At 40.3% G+C, this 23,613-nt stretch overlaps 1 protein-coding gene across 2 annotated transcripts in view; it reads left to right on the top strand.

Annotated features, from left to right (window-relative positions):
* Window positions 1-1,594: 1,594 nt before the first annotated feature.
* MCCC1 (methylcrotonoyl-CoA carboxylase 1) overlaps window positions 1,595-23,613 on the top strand; it is a 60,514-nt gene continuing 38,495 nt past the window's right edge. The window contains exons 1-8 of one of the 2 annotated variants that reach the window (XM_027584545.2): window positions 1,653-1,806; window positions 2,680-2,812; window positions 5,542-5,588; window positions 7,022-7,158; window positions 10,767-10,862; window positions 19,395-19,516; window positions 19,935-20,082; window positions 20,170-20,291. In XM_027584545.2, coding sequence (XP_027440346.2) covers window positions 5,567-5,588; window positions 7,022-7,158; window positions 10,767-10,862; window positions 19,395-19,516; window positions 19,935-20,082; window positions 20,170-20,291 — 647 coding nt within the window. In that variant the 5' untranslated portion in view covers window positions 1,653-1,806; window positions 2,680-2,812; window positions 5,542-5,566. Of the gene's footprint in view, window positions 1,807-2,679; window positions 2,813-5,541; window positions 5,589-7,021; window positions 7,159-10,766; window positions 10,863-19,394; window positions 19,517-19,934; window positions 20,083-20,169; window positions 20,292-23,613 lie in introns of both variants that reach the window. The other variant, XM_027584544.2, reaches the window with a different exon arrangement.

Raw genomic sequence — 23,613 nt, 5'->3', positions numbered from 1 at the left:
TCATGATCCTGGAGTCCCGGCATCGAATCCCGCATCGGGCTCCCTGCTCAGCGGGGAGTCTGCTTCTCCCTCTGACCCTCTTCCCTCTCGGGCTCTCTATCTCTCATTCTCTCTCTCTCAAATAAATAAACAAAATTAAAAAAAAAAAGATTTCCCATGGTGTTTTCTAGCCTCTTTTATGCTTCCATCTTTTATATCAATCTCTTATTCTTTTAGAACTTATTTTGATTTTAGGTGTGAGAAGTAAGGATTCAACTTCATTCCCCAGAGAGCTAGCTACTTGTCCCAATACCACTTCTTGAATTATTGAGTCTTAAAATCTAGAATGTATGTTGAATTTTACTAATGACCTGTTAAACATCTATGAACATAAGATTTTTTGTTTTAAACTATTAATAAGATATTAATTATATGAACATTGAATCATTTCTTGTAACATCATCCATTTCATCCAAGTTTTCAAATTTATTTGCTTACAGTTGAACAAAATTAGTCTCCTACAAATCTATAATTTGTTTTCTGTATCTGTGACTTTTCTCCACTTATTTTATCATGACAAGTGTGCATTTTTCTCCATTTACTTTTATTAAATTAGTTAACTACATTATTAATTTCTTTTCTAAACCTCTAGATTTATTAGTTCTTTAGTATTAGTTTCCTTAATTCATTAATTTCTTCTTTTATTGTTACTAATTTCTTTATTCTGCTTTCCTTATGTTTATTTTTGCGTTTTTTAGCCCTTGAATTGGATGATTATTTTACTTCCATTATGAATTTGCTTATCAGCCCTGCTTTAACTATCAGTCCAAATAAGCATCTGTATGTAGTGTTTTCAGTGTTTTTATTTTCTAGATATTTTGCAGTTTTGGTTTTGACTTCCTCTATTTCCCAATAGTTCACTAAAATACTTATTATTATTATTATATTATTATTATTATTAGAGAGAGAGAGCACTCCCAAAGGACAGGATTATTATTATTAGAGAGAGAGAGCACTCCCAAAGGACAGGAGGGGGTAGGGGGAAAGGAAGAGAGAGAGAATCTCAAGCAAACTTCGGGCTGAGCCTGAGATCATGACCTGAGCCAAAATCAAGAGTCGGAAGCTTAACCCACTGAGCCACCTAGGCGCCCCTCAACTAAAACACTTAAAAAAAAAAAAAAAACTCGGGTAGTTTTAACTTTTTAAATTTTAGGTTATTTATTTCAGGTTTTTTTATTTTCTCCTTTCTTGAGAATACTAGAAAATATGTGTTTTGCTCTTCATCCCGTTTGACTTTTCCCCCAGGACTCGGCCTCCACCACCTTCTCCAGCCTTTAATGATAAAGGTCAGGAGGCGGGTTCTCCTTACAGCGCGAAGAGAACGAAGGAACCCCGCGGGCCAGTAGAAGGCGCAGCAACCCAGAACCCACAGGCGCCAAGGAAGGTAAGGGCGGACACTGCGTTCCCCAGGCGTCACACCCAGGGGGCCCGAAGAAGCGGGGACCACACGCCCGCGGGTTCGTGGCCGGTTGGCCAATCGCCGCCCTCGACGTCCCGCTCTGTCCTTTGATTGGTTTTGATGGAGACGCCCCCCACGCCAGAGAGGCCTAGAGCCTGACTCAGAGCTGGACGGTGGCCGGTGAAGGACAACAGGCTTGCGGAGCGGAGGCAAGGTTTTGCAGCGAGTAGGAAGCTCCTGGTATACCAAGGAGTCGGAGAGGGACCGTGCTGTGGGGATATGGCCGCAGCCTCTGCGGTGTCGGTGCTGCTAGTGGCGGCGGAGAGGAACCGGTGGCTGCGAGTCCCGAGCCTGCTGCTGCCGCCTAGGTATCGTGAGGTGGAGGGGCGATGGATCTGTGTCTGGGGCAGGGGGCGGGCAGGGCTGGCGGTAAATGGACTCCTGCACTCGGCGAGAGGGGCGCAGGGACCGAGGGTGGAGGGGGTGGGGCGGGACCAAGGGAGGACGGAAGGAAAACCCCAGCCCCTTTCGGGGTGTTCTGCTTTCAGTCTTGGCATCAGGAGGGAGACTTCTTCACACCCGGCCCTTCTGTTTCCTCCCCTTTTCCCATATCCACCCCGCAGCCGTCTGCCTCTGTTTTTCCATTTTTTTAAAGATTTTATTTATTATTATTTTTTATTATTATTTATTTTTTATTATTTATTTTTTATTTATTTATTTTTTATTATTTATTTTTTAAGATTTTATTTATTTATTTGAGAGAGAATGAGAGACAGAGGGCATGAGAGGGGGTTGGGTCAGAGGGAGAAGCAGACTCCCCGCCCGATGCGGGACTCGATCCTGGGACTCCAGGATCATGACCTGAGCCGAAGGCAGTCACTTAACCAACTGAGCCACCCAGGCGCCCCTGTTTTTCCATTTTTGAGGCGTGGGGGAGGGATGGAGCTGGGGCGGCCACATCCACGGTCCCCTCACTATCGCGGCGAGAGCGACGCCGGCTCAGCTGCTAGCATTAACGTGGTGCTTTCACTGCGTTCCCTGCGTGGGAGTGTTGATAAATCCCGGCTCTGGGAGAGGTCAACGACTTGCCCAAGTTTACACGTAGTAAGAAATGGAGCCAGGACGCCCTTAAGCGCCTTTTGGTTCAGCTAGCCCCGGTCAAGTGTCCAGTTCAGAGACTCTTGGAGTTCTTTCTCATTGTTGGAATGGATCAAGTTAAGAAAAGCAAATTTATCTTCCAGAGGGCCGAGAGGCTGTTTTGTCGAAAGTTCTTGGAGGCAAGTTAACTAACCTGACTCCAGATCAGTTTCAAATTGTGAGCTGTAAGCTTCAGTGACGATAACTTTGGCAGTGAAGACACCCTCAGGTTTCCAGGTACCAGGCTTCCCTATCTTGCTTTGCTTCTTCACCCTCCTCCTCCTCACCTCCTTCTCCATTCTGGAAAGAACGCATAGCTTAGGGCTGAAGGGCGCTCGGGCTGCAGTCAGAAGCCAGGGATCTCAGCTTTGCTACTCACTAGCTGTGTGAGCAACCTTGGGCAAGTTAATGTCTCTGTGCTTCAGCTTACTTACCTAGGAGGAGGTGATGATACTGTTCCTAGAGGAGATAATATTAGTACCTAGGATTGTGTGAGTTAAATGAATTAATACATGCAAAGAGGCTCAAACAACCTTGTGCATATGAATCAATCCATAAATGCAGCCTTTGCAGATTTCCATTTGGGTCAAGTTTTTGCTTGCTTTTGTTTTCCACAAGTTACTGGAGAGGTATTTAGATTTCAATTACTTAATTGTAGGACTGGCCCCAGAGTATAAAATAAGACAGTTGGTAAAAGCAGTGTTAGTGCTCCTTTATCCTCATTTTTCTTTTCTTAGGTTTCCAGGGCTCTTCAGGAGATTACACAGACCCATTTTCTTTCTCTTCCCTCTCCTCAAATCTTCCCTACTGTGTATAGAACTGTTCTCAAGTACCTGTGATCCTGGAAAATGTTAGAGTTGTTAATGGCATAAGGAATTACAAGTCTTACCATGATAGAGGGTGGTTACATGTCTTGTAATGATTCTCTAGTATCTCAGAGAAAAGAAATCTGGTGGTGGGATTTTAGAAATGAGAATAAACTGATACGGAAGTTATCTTGAATTAGGGTGGACTTATCTCATGGAAGGAACTTCTTAATTTTGTTTTTTAAGCCGTTGATTTAAGTTGTAGCTTAGATAATGGTGAAAAACGGAATAGCCCAATCAAAACATGGCTGGGATGGAGGATTATGTTAAGTGGTGTGTATGTATGTGATTGTCTGTCTTGACTAGAATGGCAGAAGAAAACTTTAGTTCAGCTGTGGCCTTGAAACTTAATCAGAGTTTTAAGCTGAATTTACCAAGAAGCAGCCATTTTATAGATACATCTGTGCAGGACAGGCCTTGAATCTTATTAAAGAAACACGAAAAACCTATCTGAAGAATGTGATGGGAGGATGCTATGAACTAGAAGATACCTTTTAAAGATAAGGAAAAATGATATTTCTCCTTAAAGATCAAGAGAGTGAGGTCAGTGGAATTGGAAAGATGTGGGAAAGCAATAACCTCCTGAGGAAGCTGTCTTGTGGAACTCAAGTGCCATAGCTGTGGGTCTTCCCCCTGCCCCAGCCCTTGATGGATGTCAGTGTCTGATTGAGTGTGCGTCAGAGGCCAGACTGCCGGCCCCACTGTATAATCCCACCTCCTGCACCTCCGCCCCAGTGAAATGCTAGTCCTGTTCAGTTACCTAGATGTATACACAGCATATACATGCTACACATACATAGTTGCATAGTATCTAATGTACATTATGCTTTTTATCACCTGCTTTGTAAATGATCTAAAATGGTTAGTTCTTTATAACCATAGTTTTGCCAAATCTTCCAGATATGGATGGAAAAGACGAAAATGGAATTCCTTCTGCAATTTGTTGTTTTCCCAGTGTATTCTTTTTAGCTGACACCTGATAGGCATTATACTTTTTGTTCCCAAAGTGAATGTGGCCTGCTTTCTGTCAGCTCTTGGTTACAGTTTTGTAACTTACTGTATCAATAGGTATCATGGAACTTAAAAATTGTCTTAGACCTTAGTGAACTTCTACCTAGTTAAGATACCTCAAACAAGTCGTTTAGCCTCCCTGGTTCTCCATTTCTTATTAATACAAGGACTCAGCTTAAATTATATACTTTGACAACTGAAAAGTATCTTCAAGAGCACCTGTTGGAGTCTCCTATCTTCTGTGAGGACACTGAAGTCTGAGTTGTAAAGTGAAAATTGGGTCTTGAGAGAGGGGAAAAAATCTTAGATGTTACCATAGTTACCATACTCTCCAAGGCTCAACCCCTCCTACAAAATCTTAGTATTCATGTTTTTGCATTAGGGGGCCATAATGAAAAAAGCCTGGAGAAACACTGATGTAAAGAGACTTGCCTGGGGTCACCAGCAGCTGGTCGGTGGGGGCTTTCCCAGCCCCATAGCCAGCATTCTTTCTGCTGCCCTTGATCAACTCTCAACTCCTCTTTACTTCTCTGGACTTAATTGTTCAAACCTGTCTTACCAGTTTTCAGGGGTTGTGTTAGATCGGTAGTTTTCAAGCTGTAGTTTGACCAGCGTATTTTATTTAGTAAACTGGAATAGAACAGAGAGTATCAAAACGCAGGGAAACTCTTTTGTCATGAAACTTCTGTTTTGCATGTGGACCAACTTGTGAAGTCAAATATAGTTTTTACTTTGGATTCTAGTCAAAAGGGTCTGAAAAAGCTGAACTGGATGTTCTTGAAGTACCTTGACTTTCTTCTAATTGTGGTGACTCTGTGGCCATATGCCAGCCTCTGGAATGAGCAGGTTAGGTGATCCAGCCCCATCTCAAGGACACGCGGTGCCAGGGAAAAGAGCCAGAACTGTAACTTCCGGTTTCTAGAGGAATTTTCTTCCCACAAAGAAAATCTTATTAAGTTACTTTGTAGGCTTCAGGCTTAACGAAGGTCATATCTGGATTTGGTTTCAAGTTTTAAAAAATTTTGATTCTTTTGGAACTGATCTTGTGTATCCTGTTTAATTATAATTCCATCTGGATTCACTTGATAGGAGTTGGACTTGGAAGCAGAGAACCATGAAGTATGCAACAACCACAGGTACAGTCTCTGCTCTACTTGGCTTTGCTTCAGATTGTGAAATGTTAAATTCCTTAATTTGTGTGTGTAGAATTAGTTTTCATATACTTTTGAAGTTTGGGATTTTCATGATCATTTTCATAGTGAGTATTGAGTCATGGTTTCTACCTCTTTTTATGTCAGATCTCTCTTGTTCTTGAGTCTAAAACATATACAGAAATAATTGAGAACTTTTTTTTTTAAAGATTTTATTTATTTGACACAGAGAGACATAGCGAGAGAGGGAACACGAGCAGGGGGAGTGGGAGAGGGAGAAGCAGGCCTCCTGCCGAGCAGGGAGCCCGATGTGGGACTCGATTCCAGGACCCTGAGATCATGACCTGAGCCACCGAGGCGCCCCAATTGAGACCATTTAAGTATATGTTGTTATTTCTGCCTCTTTGATCATCTTTAGTGAGGTGAACTGCAAAGGCATAACTATGATGGTCTAAATCAGTGCTTTACAACAGTTCTGTTAAGTAGCAGAATGTTTTTTCAAATAAAATGTTACATGGAATTCCCAACTCTGAAACATATATAAGTGTAACTTGTGGTTGATTGGATGCAGCTTCCTCCCCACAAGACACATACACGTATACGTCATCCCAGCAGCTCTTGTGACAACTCAGGCTCTATAGATCCCCAAAGAAAGACCTTGTCTTAAGTTATATAACTGTACTTTTTGAGAAAAATAGTTATTATAAACTGCCAGGGAACATTTATTTTATGTGTGATGATGGAAGTGCATTTTACATACTGATACAACAAAATGTCCTTATGGCACTGGTATCGGTGTACTGGTACGGTCCTCACTTCCGTTGCGAGAGAGCCATGCATCTCTGTGTATGTGTAAGGGCCAGAGGCGGTGGGCAGAGTGACTGAGACTTCAGATTCTGGAGTGAAGCTGACCTGGGTTCCAATCCTGGCTCCACCATTTCTTTTAGCTATATTATTTCAGGAAAGTTGTATCTCTTTGAGTTGTAATTTCTTTATCTTTAAGATTGATATAATAATAATAGTATCTACTTCATGGGACTATCGTGAAGATTTAAGTCCAGAGTGAGTCTTTAACACAGGTCCTGAGGCATAAGTACTTATGAAAGATTCATTACTGATGGGGGCTTGGGGCTATTGTAATTTGACCTTTGGCATTATCAAAGCATCTTTTCATTTTAAAATTGAAAAAGCTGAATGATTTAAGAGTTGATGTTAATGAGGGCATCTTGAATTTCAGTGAAGAGGAAAAAAAGGCACTAATATTAGTTAAAACGGTTATTTGCGGCTCTGCTGTGTTGATTTTACCAAAACAAAACAAATGTTTATCGGCTGGTTCATATCATGGGATGTTTATTTTGCTTTCTCATTCTTTGCTCTCTGGTAACATTTGTGTGTGATTTTCATGGTGTTTTAAACAGGACGAAACATTGCCAAACTCCTCATTGCAAACAGAGGAGAAATTGCCTGCAGGGTGATACGAACAGCCAAAAAAATGGGTATACAGTCTGTGGCTGTGTATAGTGAGGCCGACAGGACCTCCATGCATGTCAACATGGTACGTTGTTAAAAACTGAAAGTCAAATTTTGTAAGTGATTGGCTTTTTTTATTGTGTTGGTATTTTACTTCTTTATGTTGACAGTTTATGTTTGTTGTGTTAACAGGGCACAAGTGGGTAAATTCTCTCATCCCTGTTGGGAACGGTTTCCAAACATAACACCAGTTGAACGACAGTGTGTTTGGGTTGTGTAGTTGACTTACAGGCAAAGTCCTATCTCATCAGGGGTTGGTTAAGACAGTTCACAGAATGTGGCCACAGATCATACTTTTGAGTGGCACATATCTGGATCCCCCACATACAAGAAGGATCCAGGTTCCAGTCTTAGGAACTACCACTTACTGGCCAAGGGATCTTCGACAAGTCACTTAATGTTTCTGAGCCCTGGCTTAGCTATAAGATTATAACTAAAAGGATCCTACTCCCCTGAGTGTTACCACTTGTTACTAGCTGTTATTCACCAGCCAGAACCAACCATGGATGAATTCAACTCTCGGTCTTCCTTATGCCTGTGGCAAGACTGAGCAGTGACAGAAGTTCGTGGCAACTGGCCGCCGCTGGACTTTCAGCATTGCCTGGCAGGCCCATGGGCTCCCTGGCCACTTTTCTTCCGCATTCTGTGTAGTGACCAACTCAAGCCTGCTTTGCTCCATTCCAGCCTCTGACTCCCTCTACCCACCTATTCTCAACTGATGATCTTGATGCACAGAGGAAGAGGAAGTGCACTTCTTCTGTTCGCTGCGTCAGCATCTGTAACTCATCCCGTCTAAGGCTAGGTGTCTTCCTGTGCTCTGGAGTCCTCCTCTTAGCTTTTCAGACATCTTCTAGCTTCTTCTTTTCTTGCTGTGTGCTCTCACTCTAGATCATTTCGTCTCCTAGGGCTTTGCTAACCCTTCCAAATTTCTATTTCTAGCCCATACTCTTTTGAATGTGCTGCAAGTACACCCAGCTGCCCACACGACATCTCCACGTGGATGTGTCACAGCTACCAAACCAGTGTGCCTGAAATTGAACTCCTGACTTTGTTCTGTAGTGAAGCTGCGTTTCCTGCAGACCTCCCTAACCCGGCAGATGGCAATACTGTGGCCCATAAAAGCCATAATGCCAGAGATCTGGGCGTCTTTGAACATCTTCTGTCTTCCCACCACTCTACATGACTTTGCCTTCCCCATTTGGGCAGTCACCTGGTGCGGTTTATTCTGTTTCCCGAACACTTCTTTCCTCTTCTTTCTGCCCTCTCCCATTGGCACCTTAAGTCATAGCCACCATCACCTTTGCCAGTCCAGTGCCGCAGCCTCCTAAGTGGTCTCCCTACTTGCATCTTGACCACTTCCATGGTATGTTCTACGTTGCAGCCAGGCCAATAGCCTAAAAGCAGATATTCTCATCGTGCTCCTCTGCTTTAAACGCCTTAAACCTTTTTTTAAAAAATATTTTATTTATTTAATTGACAGAGAGAGACACACACACAGCAAGAGGAGGAACACAAGCAGTAGGAGCGGGAGAGGGGGAAGCAGGCCTCCCGCGGAGCAGGGAGCTGGATGTGGGGCTCGATCCCAGGACCCTGGGATCATGACCTGAGCCGAAGGCAGTCGCTTAACCGACTGAGCCACCCAGGCGCCCCTAAATGCCTTAAACCTTTGATCATCTACTGGATTAGCAAGAATTTAAGAGACGGGTAGTATTGTCGGTTATAATGTGGTTAAAAATTAGTATGTTGATGAAATGTATGTCGGTGATGCCATTTCAAGGGATGATTAACTGGGAGCTATTAAAATGTCATATCCTTCACCCAGCCCTGCAAACGTGCCTCTAGATCTCAGTCCAGATACATGCTCACACGTATATGCAAATAAGGCATTTATGGGAATGTTGCCAGCATCCAGCTTTTTGCCATTATGACCTAAATGTCTGTTCAGAGCTACATGATTAAATCAACTGTGGGACCTCCATCCTGTGGAACGTTATGCGATTGTTATAAAAAAATGAGGTAGACACATGTGCACTAGCAAGGAAGGAGAGCTCCCAAGACATACTGTTAGTGAAAAAAGCAATTACAGAAGTTTGATCCTGTTCATATAAAAACAAAAACTAAAACTGTATGTGTTTATGTAAATATATACAAATAAATAGGAATATGGATATGGAAGAATATGTCCCAAATTGATCATAGTAGTTCTATCTGGAAGAGGTTTGAAGTGAGGGAGAGGGGCGGTACCAAAAGGCTCCTTTGCCTTGGTATCATTGTTCACGTTCTTTAGAATAAGAATGGATTTGTGTTTTTGTGGAATTAAAAGTTTAAAAACAAAAAAACAATACCAAGAAAACTTCATTATATGTTCCCTTGGGAGAAAATCCAAAGCTTTTGGAGGCCCAGGAGGCCCCCTGAAACCTGTGCTCCCTGGTCTGTCCAGCCACATCTCTGGACCCTAGCCCCTGGCTCACTGGGCTTCTGCCACACAAGCCTGTGTCAGTCCCTCCAATGGACCAAGTTTCTTCCCAGCTCAGGACCTCCATATATGCTGCTTTCTTTGTGTGGGAGGCTGGCCCCCTTCTCCATTCCTGTTCCCAACTCCACATCCTCCAGCCACTTGCCTGGCCAAGTCTTGGTCCTCCCGGAGGAGGCCCTGACCTTCCCTCCCAGCCTTTCCCTGAGCACCCTCAGGCCTGATCATCGGTCTTCCTCTTCACCTGTGTCGTGTCCTTTGTTTTTCCTTCATGGCCTTTATTGCAGTTGTCACTGCGTGTGTGGATGTATGTTTGATGTCTGTCTCTCCCTCCAGGCAGGGACGTGTATTTAGTGTTGTGCAGGCAGCTCCTACCTCAAAGCGTGCACGGTACATAGTAGGCATTCAATGAGTCTTCGAATGAATGAGTGAAGTTTTCTCTCTGGTCTGCTTCGAGGGCTGCTGTGATTATGTGGAGCTTTTATTTTTTTTAAAGATTATTTATTTATTTATTTATTTGGGAGAGTGAGAATGAGAGAGAGAGCACATGAGAGGGGGGAGGGTCAGAGGGAGAAGCAGACTCCCCGCTGAGCAGGGAGCCCGATGTGGGACTCGATCCCAGGACTCCAGGATCATGACCTGAGCTGAAGGCAGTTGCTTAACCAACTGAGCCACCCAGGCGCCCTTAATGTGGACATTTTAAAGGACAGTGTAAAAAGTAGTTCACCCAAAGTAAAGAAAGAGCATTATCGTCATACTTGAATAATTATATACACTTTAGTAAACTTCATAATTTTATTTCTTGCTGCATACAACCGTCATTTTATCTAGTCAAATTGTACACTTTTGGCATTAGATACATTTAAGGTTATTATTGTTACTAGTGATGATACTGTTGCTTTCTCTCCTAAAGACATTTCACTTTAGTGTTTGGTTTATACATAAAAATCAAGTTTGGGCATCCTCTTCATGCAAAAGATTGCAAACTGGCTTATTGTTATAGCAGGCATGAGCTGGTCCTTCTGTTTCTTAATTCTTGCATTGTTCTTGGGGAGCCAGTCTTTTTATTTATAATAATCAAATGACCCTGAAGCCGTTCTGTCGTGTATTAGTGTGTGCTAGCTGTGAGATCTTTTAAGCATGTAATATTCCTTAAACAGGCAGATGAAGCGTATTCCATTGGCCCTGCTCCCTCGCAGCAGAGCTACCTTTCTATGGAGAAAATCATTCAAGTGGCCAAGATCTCCGCTGCCCAGGTAAGAGTCGTAAAGAGATTTGCAATGTAAAAGGAGTAAATTTTGTACAGTTCACACAAAATTACTTACCATTTTCAGAACTCGTTCTTTGTTTTTAGCCATTCCCAAGATTTTTACATTTGATTATGGGGTTGTTGTATACTAGACATGTCCCTTATTCCTCAGTCACTCCACCTTCTCACTGAATCCTGTGCACTTTAGATCTTTTGGAAAACAGGTGGGGAAGGGTTTATATTACAAATTAAAATTAAGAGGGAATTCTGTCCTTCTACCATTAAAACCAGAGCCTAGGAACATCAGATCCTTCGTGAGAAATAGATGGTGCTATAAATTCCAAGAAAAAATAAAATCAAGAAAGAAATCTGTTGCCCTCTGACTTCCCAGTCCCATTCTAGGCCCCACTCCCAAGTTTTCCAGTCTCCCAGGTTCAAAACTCCAATATTATTACATCAAAATAAAATAGGAACCAACTGTGTGGAGTCTTTGTTTGAAATTTCTTCAGAAGTAGTTCTTTTTTTTTGAAGATTTTATTTATTTATTTGTCAGAGAGGGCGCGCACAAGCAGGGGGAGCGGCAGGCAGAGGGAGATACAGGTTCCCCGCTGAGCAAGGAGCCTGATGTGGGACTTGATTCCAGAACCCTGGGATCATGACCTGAGCCCAAGGCAGATGCTTAACCGACTGAGCCACCCAGATGTCCCAGAAATAGTTCTTTTTTATCACACAACCAGACTTTATGATTTCTCATCTAGATTTCTGATTCTCAGCTGGTTTCCCTCCTTCTAAGTCCATTACCTATCCAGTGAGTTCTCCATACTATTTAGACAAGTGGTTTTTTTTTTTATGTTATGTTAGTCGCCATACAGTACATCATTAGTTTTTGATGTAGTGTTCCATGATTCATTGTTTGCATATTAACACCCAGTGCTCCATTCAGTACGTGTAGACAAGTGTTTGTTAAACACTAGTTTCATTATTATTCCTTGCTCTTTTTTTTTTTTTAATAACCTCACCCTTTCTCATCCTATCCCCTAGTGAGTAATCTTCCTAGGTTCCTATGGTTACAGGTTAGAGTTCAAACTTGTTAGCCTAGCATTTAAAAGTGTCCAGTATTTGTCAAAACTTTATTCTCATTGCCAGTTCTTTTATTAGCGCTACCATGAACTTTTCTCAGTCTCCTTTATACACATGCTTGTTTCTTCTTCTGAGCATTTGCATGTATTATTCACCTGCCTGAAGTACTCTGTTCCCCCTTCTCTGACCCTTCATGGCTTTATTCTCAGCAGGCATTCCTTGGTCTCCTGCTTTGTGCCAGCTTCTAAGCATGGATGCAGCAGTGAATAAGACACATAGTTCCTACCCTGTGAAGCTACACTGTAGTAGGTGGGGCAGACAATAAATACTTAAACAGGTAAAGAAATAATACAATTAAGAATGTTATAAGTGGTGGAGAAAAGTAAAGCAGGATAAGGGGATAAAGACAGGTTAGGATATACTTTAAAATCAGGTGGTCAGGAGAGGCCTTTCCAAAGAGGTGACAGTTGAACAGAGACCTTGACTGATGAGCAGCCAGCCATATGAAGAATCTGAAGAGCGAGATTCAGGCAAATGCAATTGCCAAGACTCTGAGATTAAAACAAGCTTGGCATTCAAGGGAGAGTAATATTCAGTGTAGATGGAGTAAAGGCAGTGAGGGGCTGTCATTCAAGATCCAGTCAGGAACACTGAAATTCCATTACATATTTCTTTTTTTTATTGTTTTTAGGAGAGAGTATTACTACCTTCATTTTACAGATGTAAAATCTAATGCACAGAAGGTTACATGATAACCCAAATTATCTAGTCTCCATAATCAGAGCATGGCCCATGGCATTGTTTGGGAGCTCAGTAGAAATGCAGACTCTTAAGCCTTACCCCAAACCACTGTAATTTACATTTTATGCATAATTTGCATTTTTATTAAAATCCCCAGGTACCTTGAATGCAAAACTTATCATTGAAAGAGAGGATTAAATAAAAGTCTCCTGACTTCCAGCCCTATGTTTGACCAGGCTGAGCAGTAGAACTTTGTTGTCCTGCATTTTGGTAAAAGGGAAGGTATTATTTAATCAGAAATTTCAATTAATTAAAAATAGTTCCTTGTAGGGGCGCCTGGGTGCCTCAGTCGGTTAGCATCTGCCTTCGGCTCAGGTCGTGGTCCCAAGGTTCCCAGGTCTGGCTCCCTGCTCAGCAGGGAGTCTCTTTCTCCCTCTGCCCCTATCCCTGCTCATGTTCCCTGTCTCTTTCTCAAATAAATAAATAAATCTTAAAAAAAAAAGTTTCTTGTAAGCCAGCCAGCTTTCTTATTTTATCACTGTTTTGTACTCTAATCAGTTATTTCCTTAGAGGTGAAAATCTCCCCCCCCCCTTTTTTTTTGAGAGAGAGAGAGCAGGGTATGGGGGCAGATGGTGGGGAAGGGCAGGGGGAGAGGGAAAGAGAATCTTAAGTAGACTCTGTGCTGAGTGCAAGCCCTAGCAGGGCTCAACCTCGTGACCCTGAGATCACGACTTGAGCGGAAACCAAGAGTCAGACACTTAACTGACTGTGCCACCCAGGCACCCCTAAAATCTCCCTTTTTAGTGATAGTTTGCTGAGACCATTTTTCAGTTTAAATAACAACCCTGTAGCAAATGAATGATATGCTAATGGGGAATTTATTAACTGTGTCTATCTGGACTAGTATTCTATTAGATGCTATACTAACAAACAATGAAGAAAGAATGAGTAATTTTCACGCACTTTGCCTGGATATTCAAGATTTGAGATGGCTTGTAAACATTACAGGTAGTAATTAAAACAAAGAATAACATCAGAAAAATGAGTAATATGGGACTATTATTGGGTATAGGGGTTGGAATTAAGTCAGAAAACTTAGGCCAAAGAAACCTACTTCAGTTCTTCCTGGAATCCTGATTGAAAAGGAAATTTGGTGGGTTACGATTGAGGAGGCTCTCTAATAAAAGGTTACTTGTCAATTAGGGAGTAAACCTCGCTTTAACTTTGAAGAAGAAACTTACTGATCTTTCTGATACAGGACTTTGAATAACGTTTGTCTAAATGATTTTGAAAGAAGGTTGCCCAGAATGTAGAATTGTTAATGTAGCCATTTTGACATAGGCATTTTTATGCATGCTAGAGTAACATTTGCATATGAGTTAAATTTCTCGTGATTTGCTGGTGACATGGCTAACTTGAGAGAATCTAGAAAATGTAATGGTTCTGTAGTTCTCTTGATTCTCATTTGTCTCAGATCTTCGCTGCATGGGAAAGATCAGGTAGTAAGTGCTGGTTGAAGATTAGAATCCCCTGAGGAGCCTTTTAAAGAGACTGTTGCCATAGTGCTTTGGGAGCTGGCCCTAGAGTTAGTTACTGAAGAGAAGCTTACAGGGGTCTTGTGGAATACTAGTGATACTTTGTTTCTTGAGCTGAGTGCTGGTTACACAGGTATATTCAGTTAATGAAAACTATGTTTATAAAAGCTGTATGCTTACGACATGCACTTTTCTGTATGTGTATTATTCTTTAGTGAGAGGTTTAAAAAACTTTTATCCCCTCAGTTGACAGGATTAGTTCCTGAGCATTAATATTTTGTGAAGTGCTCCAGTTTCTTTTAATGTACCACCAGGAATGAATAACTTTATTACAGGCATTTTGAAATCACCAATAAGTAACTTTAATGAATATTGCAAGTTATTTAAATGCTGGTCATCTATGTAGTTGACCAGAAGGAAATCCATATGTTTAAGTATTGGAGATGTGGATAGGAAATTTTTGGTAATAAGAATTTAGAGAGTATGGCTTGTTCTCTCCATCAAGAAAAGGACACCTCTCATTTCTGCTTGAAGGCAGAGCCAACAACTTTGGACCTGTACATATGCTTGAAAAGTGCAGCAGAGGGCGCCTGGGTGGCTCAGTGGGTTAAGCGACTGCCTTCGGCTCAGGTCATGATCCTGGAGTCCCGGGATCGAGTCCCACATCGGGCTCCCTGCTCAGCAGGGAGTCTGCTTCTCCCTCTGACCCTCTTCCCTCTCGTGCTCTCTATCTCTCATTCTCTCTCTCTCAAATAAATAAAATCTTTAAAAAAAAAAAGTGCAGCAGAAAGGTTACAAAGTATGGAATAAATTATTTTGGCAGAGATTTAAGGGTAGGAGATGACAGTTTCTGTCTTTATTGTTAAAGGCATATTAGTACTATGGAATGAAGGATCTAAATGAGCTTAAAATCCTAGGACCCACCAGGGTGAATTGGTGGCTAAATACAAGCCTGATGGCTAGAGAAATTAGCCCCCTGGTAACAGTAGTATTACTGATTTTTCCTTTTTAATATATTCAAATGCTCAAGAATACTGTGATTTGGATATATTAAATTGTTATTCCTAAGAGAAATTAGTTAAAACTTCTTGAGGTCATTCCTGTAATGTGTGGTTGGACTTTTTTTTTTTTTTGCAAGAAGATAGGTACTTTTCTTTTTAGTTCTGAAGGAGAATATTTATCTGGTTCATCAGAGTTCTTTTGAATTAACTATCTGTTCAAAAGAAGGGAAGCTAGCGACACTTTGAAAATGAAATTAAGGAAACAGTTATATTCACAATGACATCAGTAAAAATCAAATACTTAGCATTAAAGTTAGCAAAATTGGTTTAAGATCTATGCATGAAAACCATAGCACATTGCTGAGAGGAATTAAAGAAGTTCTAAATAAATGGATAGATATATCATTGGAAGAATCAATAGTGTTAAGATGGCAGTTCTTTCCAAATTGATCTGTAGATTTAAGGCAATCTTGATCAAAATTCCAATAGGCTTTTTTTGGTAAATGTTGACAAGCTGGTCCTAAAATAGCCCAAAGGTCTGGCATATAGTTAAAACAATTTTGAGGGACGCCTGGTTGGCTCAGTCAGTAGAGCATGCAACTCTTGTTGTGAGCTCAGGCGCCATATTGGGTGCAGGGATTACTTAAAAATAAAATCTCTAAAAAAAACAATTTTGAAAAGATGATAAATTTGTAGGGTTTAGACTCTCGGATTTCAAAACTCATTATAAACCTACAGTAACCAAGACAGTATGGTATCAGAAGGAAAAAATACATATGTCAGTGCAACAGAATAGAAAGTCCCACAATAAACTCACACATGTATGGTCAATTTATTTTTGAACAAAAGAGCTAAAGTAAATCAGTGGGAAAGATAGTCTTTTCAACAAGTTGTGCTGTAATGATTGGATATTTATATACAAAAAGATAAACCTAAAATCAGCAATAAACAGGAAAGAGGTGCTGATACATGCTAAAAAATGGATGAACTTTGAAAATATTGTGTTCAGTGGAAGAAGGAAGCCAGTCACTGAAGACTGTATGTGTTGCATAATTCCATTTATATGGAATGTCCAAAATAGGCAAATCTAGAGAAACAGAGTAAATCAGTGGTTGCCTAGGGCAGGGGCTATGTAGGGAATGGAAAATAACCGCTAATAGGCATGGAGTTTGTTTTGGGGGTGATGAAAATTACGTTATTAGATCTTACTCAGTATCTTAGATTATGGTAATGTTTGCCAACTCTGTGAATAATACTAAAAGTCATTGATTTGGCTAAGTTTATGGTACATCAATTATATGTCAGTGAAGATGTTTTAAGAATGCAGTATCACTATGTACAGACTAGAAAGGCTAAAATCAAAAAGACTGTTAATACCACGTGTTGGCAGGAATATGGAGAAACTTAGAACCATTCATACATTGCTGATGGAAATGCAAAATAGTACAGCCACTTTAGAAAACTGGCTGGTTTTAAAAAAGTTAAATATATACTTACCATATTTGACCCAACAATTGCACTCCTGGGCATTTACCCAAGAGAAATGAAAAATATGTTCACATATGTTACTTGTACATGAGTTGTTCACAACAGCATTAGTCATAATAGTCTAAAACTGGGAAAAAATCCAAATGAATGGATAAATAAAATGTGGGCTATCCATTCAGTACATCAACAAATATAAAAAGATCTATAAAAAATGAACTACCCATGCACACAACGAGGATGAGCCATTAAGCATTATGCTAAGCTAAAGAAGCCAGACACATAAGACTCTGCAATGTGTGGTTCCGTTTATATGAGATTTCTAAAAAAAGGCAAAATTGAAAAAGACCAAAAGCAGGTCAGTAGTTGCCTGGTTCTGGGAGCAAGGATTAATCAGTTATGCATAGGGGCACAGAGGAACTTATTCAAATGATGGAAGTATTCTACAACTGGATTATAGTAATAGTTGCACAGTTGTATAAATTTGCTAAATTAATCAAACTATAAACGAGTGAATGTTATGTACTGTAAATCATAAAAAAAAAAGCTGTTAAAACAGGGAAGATGGATGTAGACCTGTTTCACTTCGCCTCATATAAGTAATATTTGACATTTCACATAAAATTACTAAAATTGAACTTTGGTTTAAAAAACATCAAACTGATCAAGCTGACATCAAAATGTGATTATCTAGCATTTTGTTGTTTGCTGTCACTAAGATGTTGGTTTTCTAGTCATATGAGTTTACCAGATGTCTGAAGCGTACCCCCTTTAATTTTGGAACATAACTATTCTTTGGGGGTTTTTTTTAAGATTTTTATTTATTTGTTTGTTTATTTATTTAAAAGAGAGAGAGAGAGAAAGCATATGCACAAGCCAGGGGAAGGGCAAAGGGAGAGGAGAGAGAGAATCTCAAGCAGACTCCACACCGAGCGGTGAGCCCAACTTGGGGCTCCATCTTACGACCCCGAGATCATGACCTGAGCCAAAAATCAAGAGTTGGTCGCTCAACCAACTGAGCCACCAGGGCGCCCCTGAAACATAACTATTCTTTGAATATGTTTGTTCATATGAACTTTTTTCTTTCTACATTCTCTTCGTTGTAATTATTATATATTCTTGTTATTTTAGAAGAACAAAAATGCCATCAGGGCTGTTGAGGTTGGAGAGAAAGTTGCTTTATCCCTCACTAAATTGTGTAAGACTGTTCTGCTTTCTGCTTTCCTCTGTATCCTCCCTTTTTGCTGTAAGTATGTTTGCTCTTCGGAATCTTACTGTCCTTCAGGTATTGATTTTCCTCTTCTGTGGGCTAGAAAGCCAGACATATAAATTTCTTAAAACTCTGAGTAGGTTGCAAGTGACTAGGTTAACATATGAGGGGGTCCTCTTTCCCAAAGTATATGTAGACTCTAATATATGACCTTTTGTTTGCTTCTTAGCTTTTTTTCTGGAAAGGTGATATTGGCAGATAGTGACCTGAAGATAAACGAGGTATTATTGTGCTAGTGTGTTCCTTTCAGTTTTGGGGTACCATGGTTTCAGTTCTAGGCCAGCTTTATATGGAGACAGAGTAAACAACACTCCCCCTGCTACTGTGGAGCCCTTTACTCCTGCTTGCAAATATTCATTGACACTCTACCCTAATAGCAGTATTACTTTAAATTAAAATATAGATTCTTCTGTATGATCAAACAATTTCACTTACAGATCTATACCTAAAAGAATTTAAAGCAGGGACTCAAACAGGTACTTGTACACCGATGTTCATAGCAGTGTTACTCACAAAAGCAAAAGGTAGAAACGATCCACACATCCATCAACAGATGAATGGATAAGCAAAAAAACCCAAAATATGGAATATACACAGTGTTCTATTATTCAGCCATGAAAAGGAATGAAATTCTGATACATGCTACAACATGGAAGAACCTTGAAAACATAATACTAAATGAAATAAACTAGACACAAAAGGACAAATGTTCTACAATTCTGTTTATATTAGGTTCCTAGATTGGGTATTATAGAGACAGAAAGTAAGGTAGAGGTTATCAGGGAACGTGGAGTTGATATTTAATGGTACAGAGTCTCTGGGATGATGACAACATTGTGGACACGGATGGTGGTAATAGTTGCACAGCATTGTGAATGTACTTTAATGCCATTGAACTCTACACTTAAAAGTTGTTAAAATGAAGGGGGGGAAATTGGAGGGGGAGATGAACCATGAGAGACTATGGACTCTGAGAAACAAACTGAGGGTTCTAGAGGGGAGGCGGGGGTGGGGGGTTGGGTTAGCCCGGTGATGGGTATTAAAGAGGGCATGTATTGAATGGAGCAGTGGGTGTTATACGCAAACAATGAATCATGGAACACTACATCAAAAACTAATGATGTATTGTATGGTGACTAACATAACATGATAAAAAAAATTTTAAAAAAGTGGTTAAAATGGTCAACTTATGTTGTGTATATATTACCACAGTAAAAAGAAGTATAGATTTATCTGGTTCAGGTCAGGCTTCGGAACTTCAGCATGAATGTTTCAGATCCCTCTTTGGAAACAGATTCTGATAGAGCCCATAGTGTACTTACCACCAGCGTGGGGAGAGGCTTCCCCAGAGGGAGATGACATCTCTGGCCTCGCACAGCATGTCAGTGGAGTGCTAGTAAGTTTGTCCTTTCATTTTCACTTCTAGGCTATCCATCCAGGATATGGTTTTCTTTCAGAAAACACGGAATTTGCCGAACTGTGTAAACAAGAAGGAATTCTTTTTATAGGTCCTCCTTCATCTGCAATTAAAGACATGGGTATAAAGAGGTATTAATTTCTATCTTTTAAATATAACCATAGGAAGTTCCATTGAAATGGTTAACCTATAAGAGACATGGTAATTAGAAACTTTGGTTGTCATAGGCATTAAGTTATTCATCTGCCACTCCAGTGAGTTACAGAAAACGTTCATCTAATTAGGGTTTCTAATCAATATATGAATTAGTTTTAGGAATTAAAAACAAGGTGGGATGAGCTATCACATGAAAAACTGGATTCCTAGTTATCACAGAAAAACTAATATTTTAATATTTATATGAATGTTTGTTGTCTATAGTCTTTTCTTTACCTGTGGGTTGTTTTATTTTAAAAAGTTCCATTGTATTTATAGATTGGGCTGTTTTTGTGTTTCTCTTGTATGAAATAACTCATAGAATTGGGTCATCTCACCTTTTTTATTCAAAAGCACATCCAAATCCATAATGGCTGCTGCCGGAGTGCCTGTTGTGGAAGGTTATCATGGCGAGGACCAGTCGGACCAGTGCCTGAGGGAGCACGCGGGGAGAATTGGTTATCCTGTCATGATTAAAGCTGTCCGGGGTGGAGGAGGAAAAGTAAGATTGTGCGTGCCGTGTTTTTCATCTCAGGCTAGTCTTCTTGGTTTTATTTAGGTTGTAGTCATAACTGTCTTGCTGTCTTAGGGCATGAGGATTGTCAGATCTGAAGAAGAATTCCAAGAACAGTTAGAATCAGCACGGAGAGAAGCTAAGAAGTCTTTCAATGATGATGCGATGCTGATTGAGAAGTTTGTAGACACGCCAAGGTGGGTTTGGCTTTTTTTCCGAGTCAGCTTTTTAAAAGTAAATTATAAAAGAAATGCATACAGATTATATAAAATATAAAGTTCTGCTAGTACGTAAGTACATTAAGTTCCCCAGTCCCACCCCCTGATGTAACCACGTAGCGTATACAGTGTGTATTCCTCCAAGCATTTTCTGCATGAATAGAAGTATTTATACATGTACGCACCGAATACAAATACATACAGCAGGACAGCGAGTACAACGTAACGTCGTATCATATGCTAGTATGGCATCCTAGCTGTCTCTCCATGTCAGTAAATACAGGTCTCCCTTATTCTTTTTATTGGGCTTAATGGTTCCATGATATTGATATACCAGTAATTTATTCAATCCATTTATTGTTTTGTTTTGTTTTTTTTAAGATTTTATTATTTGACAGAGTGAGCATAAGTAGGGGGAGTGGGAGAGGGAGAAGCAGGCTCCCCGCTGAGCAGGGAGCCCGACGCAGGGCTCGATCCCAGGACCCTGCGATCATGACCTGAGCCAAAGGCAGATGTTTAACCAACTGAGCCACCCAGGCTCCCCTAATCCATTTCTTGTTGATGGAATTTGGGATTTTTTCAAAATAAAAAAAAATTTTTTGTAAGAAATTTACTTTTATCTTAAGGAATTCTATAAGCATCAGTTGAGATGCTCAGAGAATGAGAATAGATACCTAAATTGAGTTGGTAGTGATATGTTAACAAATAATACTACTAACATCTCACCCATATATCACACTTACCATTTGCCACATTCTGAGCATTTTACATATACTAAATAATTTTGCTGTCCTAATCCTAATCTAATTCCTGCAACAATCCTGTAGGTAGGCCCTATTCCCATTTTGCAGGTGAAAACTCTGAGGAACAGAATGGTCATATGACTTGCTTGAGCCAGCTGGGAAGTGGTGAGGCTGGGATTTGAATTTGGAATTCACACTCTAAGCCATTGTACTAAACTGCTTCTCTTGGTACTGCTGTAACAAATGCCATGTGAATTTCTAATTTTTTTATTTTCTGGAATTCTATTTTCATATGTATTGCTTAAAATAAGGAACTATAAAAGCTTCTTGTTTCATAGATTTTTGGTAATTATATATATATATTTGTATTTACATATATATATAAAAGCTGTAAGTCAAGTGACTTTTATAAAGAATAATTCTCTTGGGAACCATGAGCAGAGAGGGATTCACCTTGAAGTTAATATACTAAAGCTTCAGGCTCTTCCTTGTGTGAGCCTCTTCTAAGATCATACCTAATTTTGTATTCTTCTTAAATTGTTTTTGTTTCAAGTGCTACAAAACTTTGAACTGTCCCTGAACATGGTATGGTAAGTTAAATTCATTTAGATTTTGATAGTTAAAAAAGTCTACCACCTGTTAGTGAGCAGTAAGGCAAAAATGGAGGAAATTCTAAGGTAAATTGAGAGCTCCCTTTCACAATATGTTTCAAAAAAGAATAGGCCGACTGTCCAAATTGGCATGCTCTTGAGTTAGAATTATCGTGGAGATGTCAGCTAGCTATTTCAGTGACCATAACTCAATGCCTACAACGTTTTCTGAAGATGTGAATTCTTTACACGTGAAATGTTAGCTGTATATAACCTCACATTGTAATTTGTTCTCCCAGTAGCTGGGAAGCTCCTGGAAATCAAGGACCTGATAGTACATTTCTTTTTATTTTCCCCTGTATATCATCTGGCATGCTACTTTCTTCATGACAGTCATCAATAATAATATTTTTTTGAAATACAGAAGTAATATAAATAGATTACAAACATGGAAAGTAGAGAAGATGGGAAACAAACTCACTCATAATCTCATTCTCCTAATACAAGTAATAGTATTTCTCTATATATTTAATCTGTATTTTCTAATAATAATATTTTAATATCGTGATAATTATACTGTTTTGTATGCTGCTAAGTAATTACCTGTTGAGTTAATGGAGTGCTAGAAGATTGTCAAGGTGCTGCTTATAATTCAGAAAAGTACCTATCAAGATGTTTTATAAATCTGCTCAGAACTATTGAGCTTACCTGAAGGGCTGGGATAGAAACAGTCTTCAAAGTGTACTATTTTGGAGGATAAAAAAGGAAATTGGGTTCCTTTCTCAGTTGACATTCAATATATATTCCAGATGGATTAAAAATGTAAATAGGAAAATAAAAACTGTGGAACTCTTAGAAAATATCAAGGCATTCTTGGGAGCCTCCAGCTGTGTCTGTGTGTCTAGCCAGACCCCAGCAGTGGCTGAACTGGAACAGCTGGGATTTGGTGCACCTCCTGGTTCTCAGACCGCAGAATGTGCGTGGCAGAATCTCTTAAGTTAGATAAAGCAGCACAAAAAGAGGATCAGTCAGAAAAAGGAAAATAACAAAAGTGATATGATCACTACAGAAATCATAACACAACACAGGTCCTCAAAAAGTTTCCCTTGTAAGCCGCCCCAGGAATAAGTGTTTCCAGCTTCTGAGAACTCAGAAAAGAGCTGTGCTGTGCCCCTGATATGTGTTCCTTTCAGAACCTGGAGTCCCTGCTCTACTGACTCCTTCCCTGGAGCAGCTAACACATAAGGGAGTGTCAGTGGAAGTGGTAAAATTTTACAATTGGAATTTGAAAAACAAACCATTTAGTTCCAACATGTAAAGAGCTGGGAAGTTGTCACTCACCTCCAAGAAGCAAGTAAAAATCTGAACAAAATGAAAGTCAGTGAGTTTTAGACCTGTCAGAGAATGGGGGCCGGAGGGCAAACCACCACCCTGGAATCTGGACAGCGTGTGAATACAGTGAATCATAGCCAAGAGCCGCTTGCCCAGAGCAGAGCTCCTGGAGCCATAAACTGATAGGGACACTTCTGCGGGGATTATGATAAATTACTGGAGTCTGGGTGTGGACTAGCTTGATAGTGAGAAACTCCTCAAGGTCCAGTGTTAGGGGAACCCCAGATTTTCATGAGTTCTCCCTTCAAGAACACCACCACGTTCTCACAGTGAAAATCCAGGAAAAATTCCCTCCCATTTTGGGGCAGAGGGAGGAGAAAAGTAACCATTTGCGATTGGCCCAGAGTGGTCTGTTCTCCCTAACAAAGGCCAGCTCTCCAAGGGAAACTTTGCCAGCACCTTTTCTGTCCTGTGGGAAGGGCAGTTAACCAACTCTAAGCCGCTCAAGCTTTCCTGTTTCGTGTAAGGAGAGAAAAAATGCTAAGAAACACTTTTGGGGGCACCGGGCTTTCTCAGTCAGTAGAGCATGTGACTCTTGATCTCAGGATCGTGAGTTCAAGCTCCACGCTGGTTGTA

Source organism: Zalophus californianus, chromosome 1 (assembly GCF_009762305.2).
Source record: "Zalophus californianus isolate mZalCal1 chromosome 1, mZalCal1.pri.v2, whole genome shotgun sequence".
Lineage (NCBI taxonomy): Eukaryota > Metazoa > Chordata > Mammalia > Carnivora > Otariidae > Zalophus > Zalophus californianus.
Note: the sequence above shows the minus strand (reverse complement) of the source record. Positions and strands in the feature narration are given on the sequence as shown.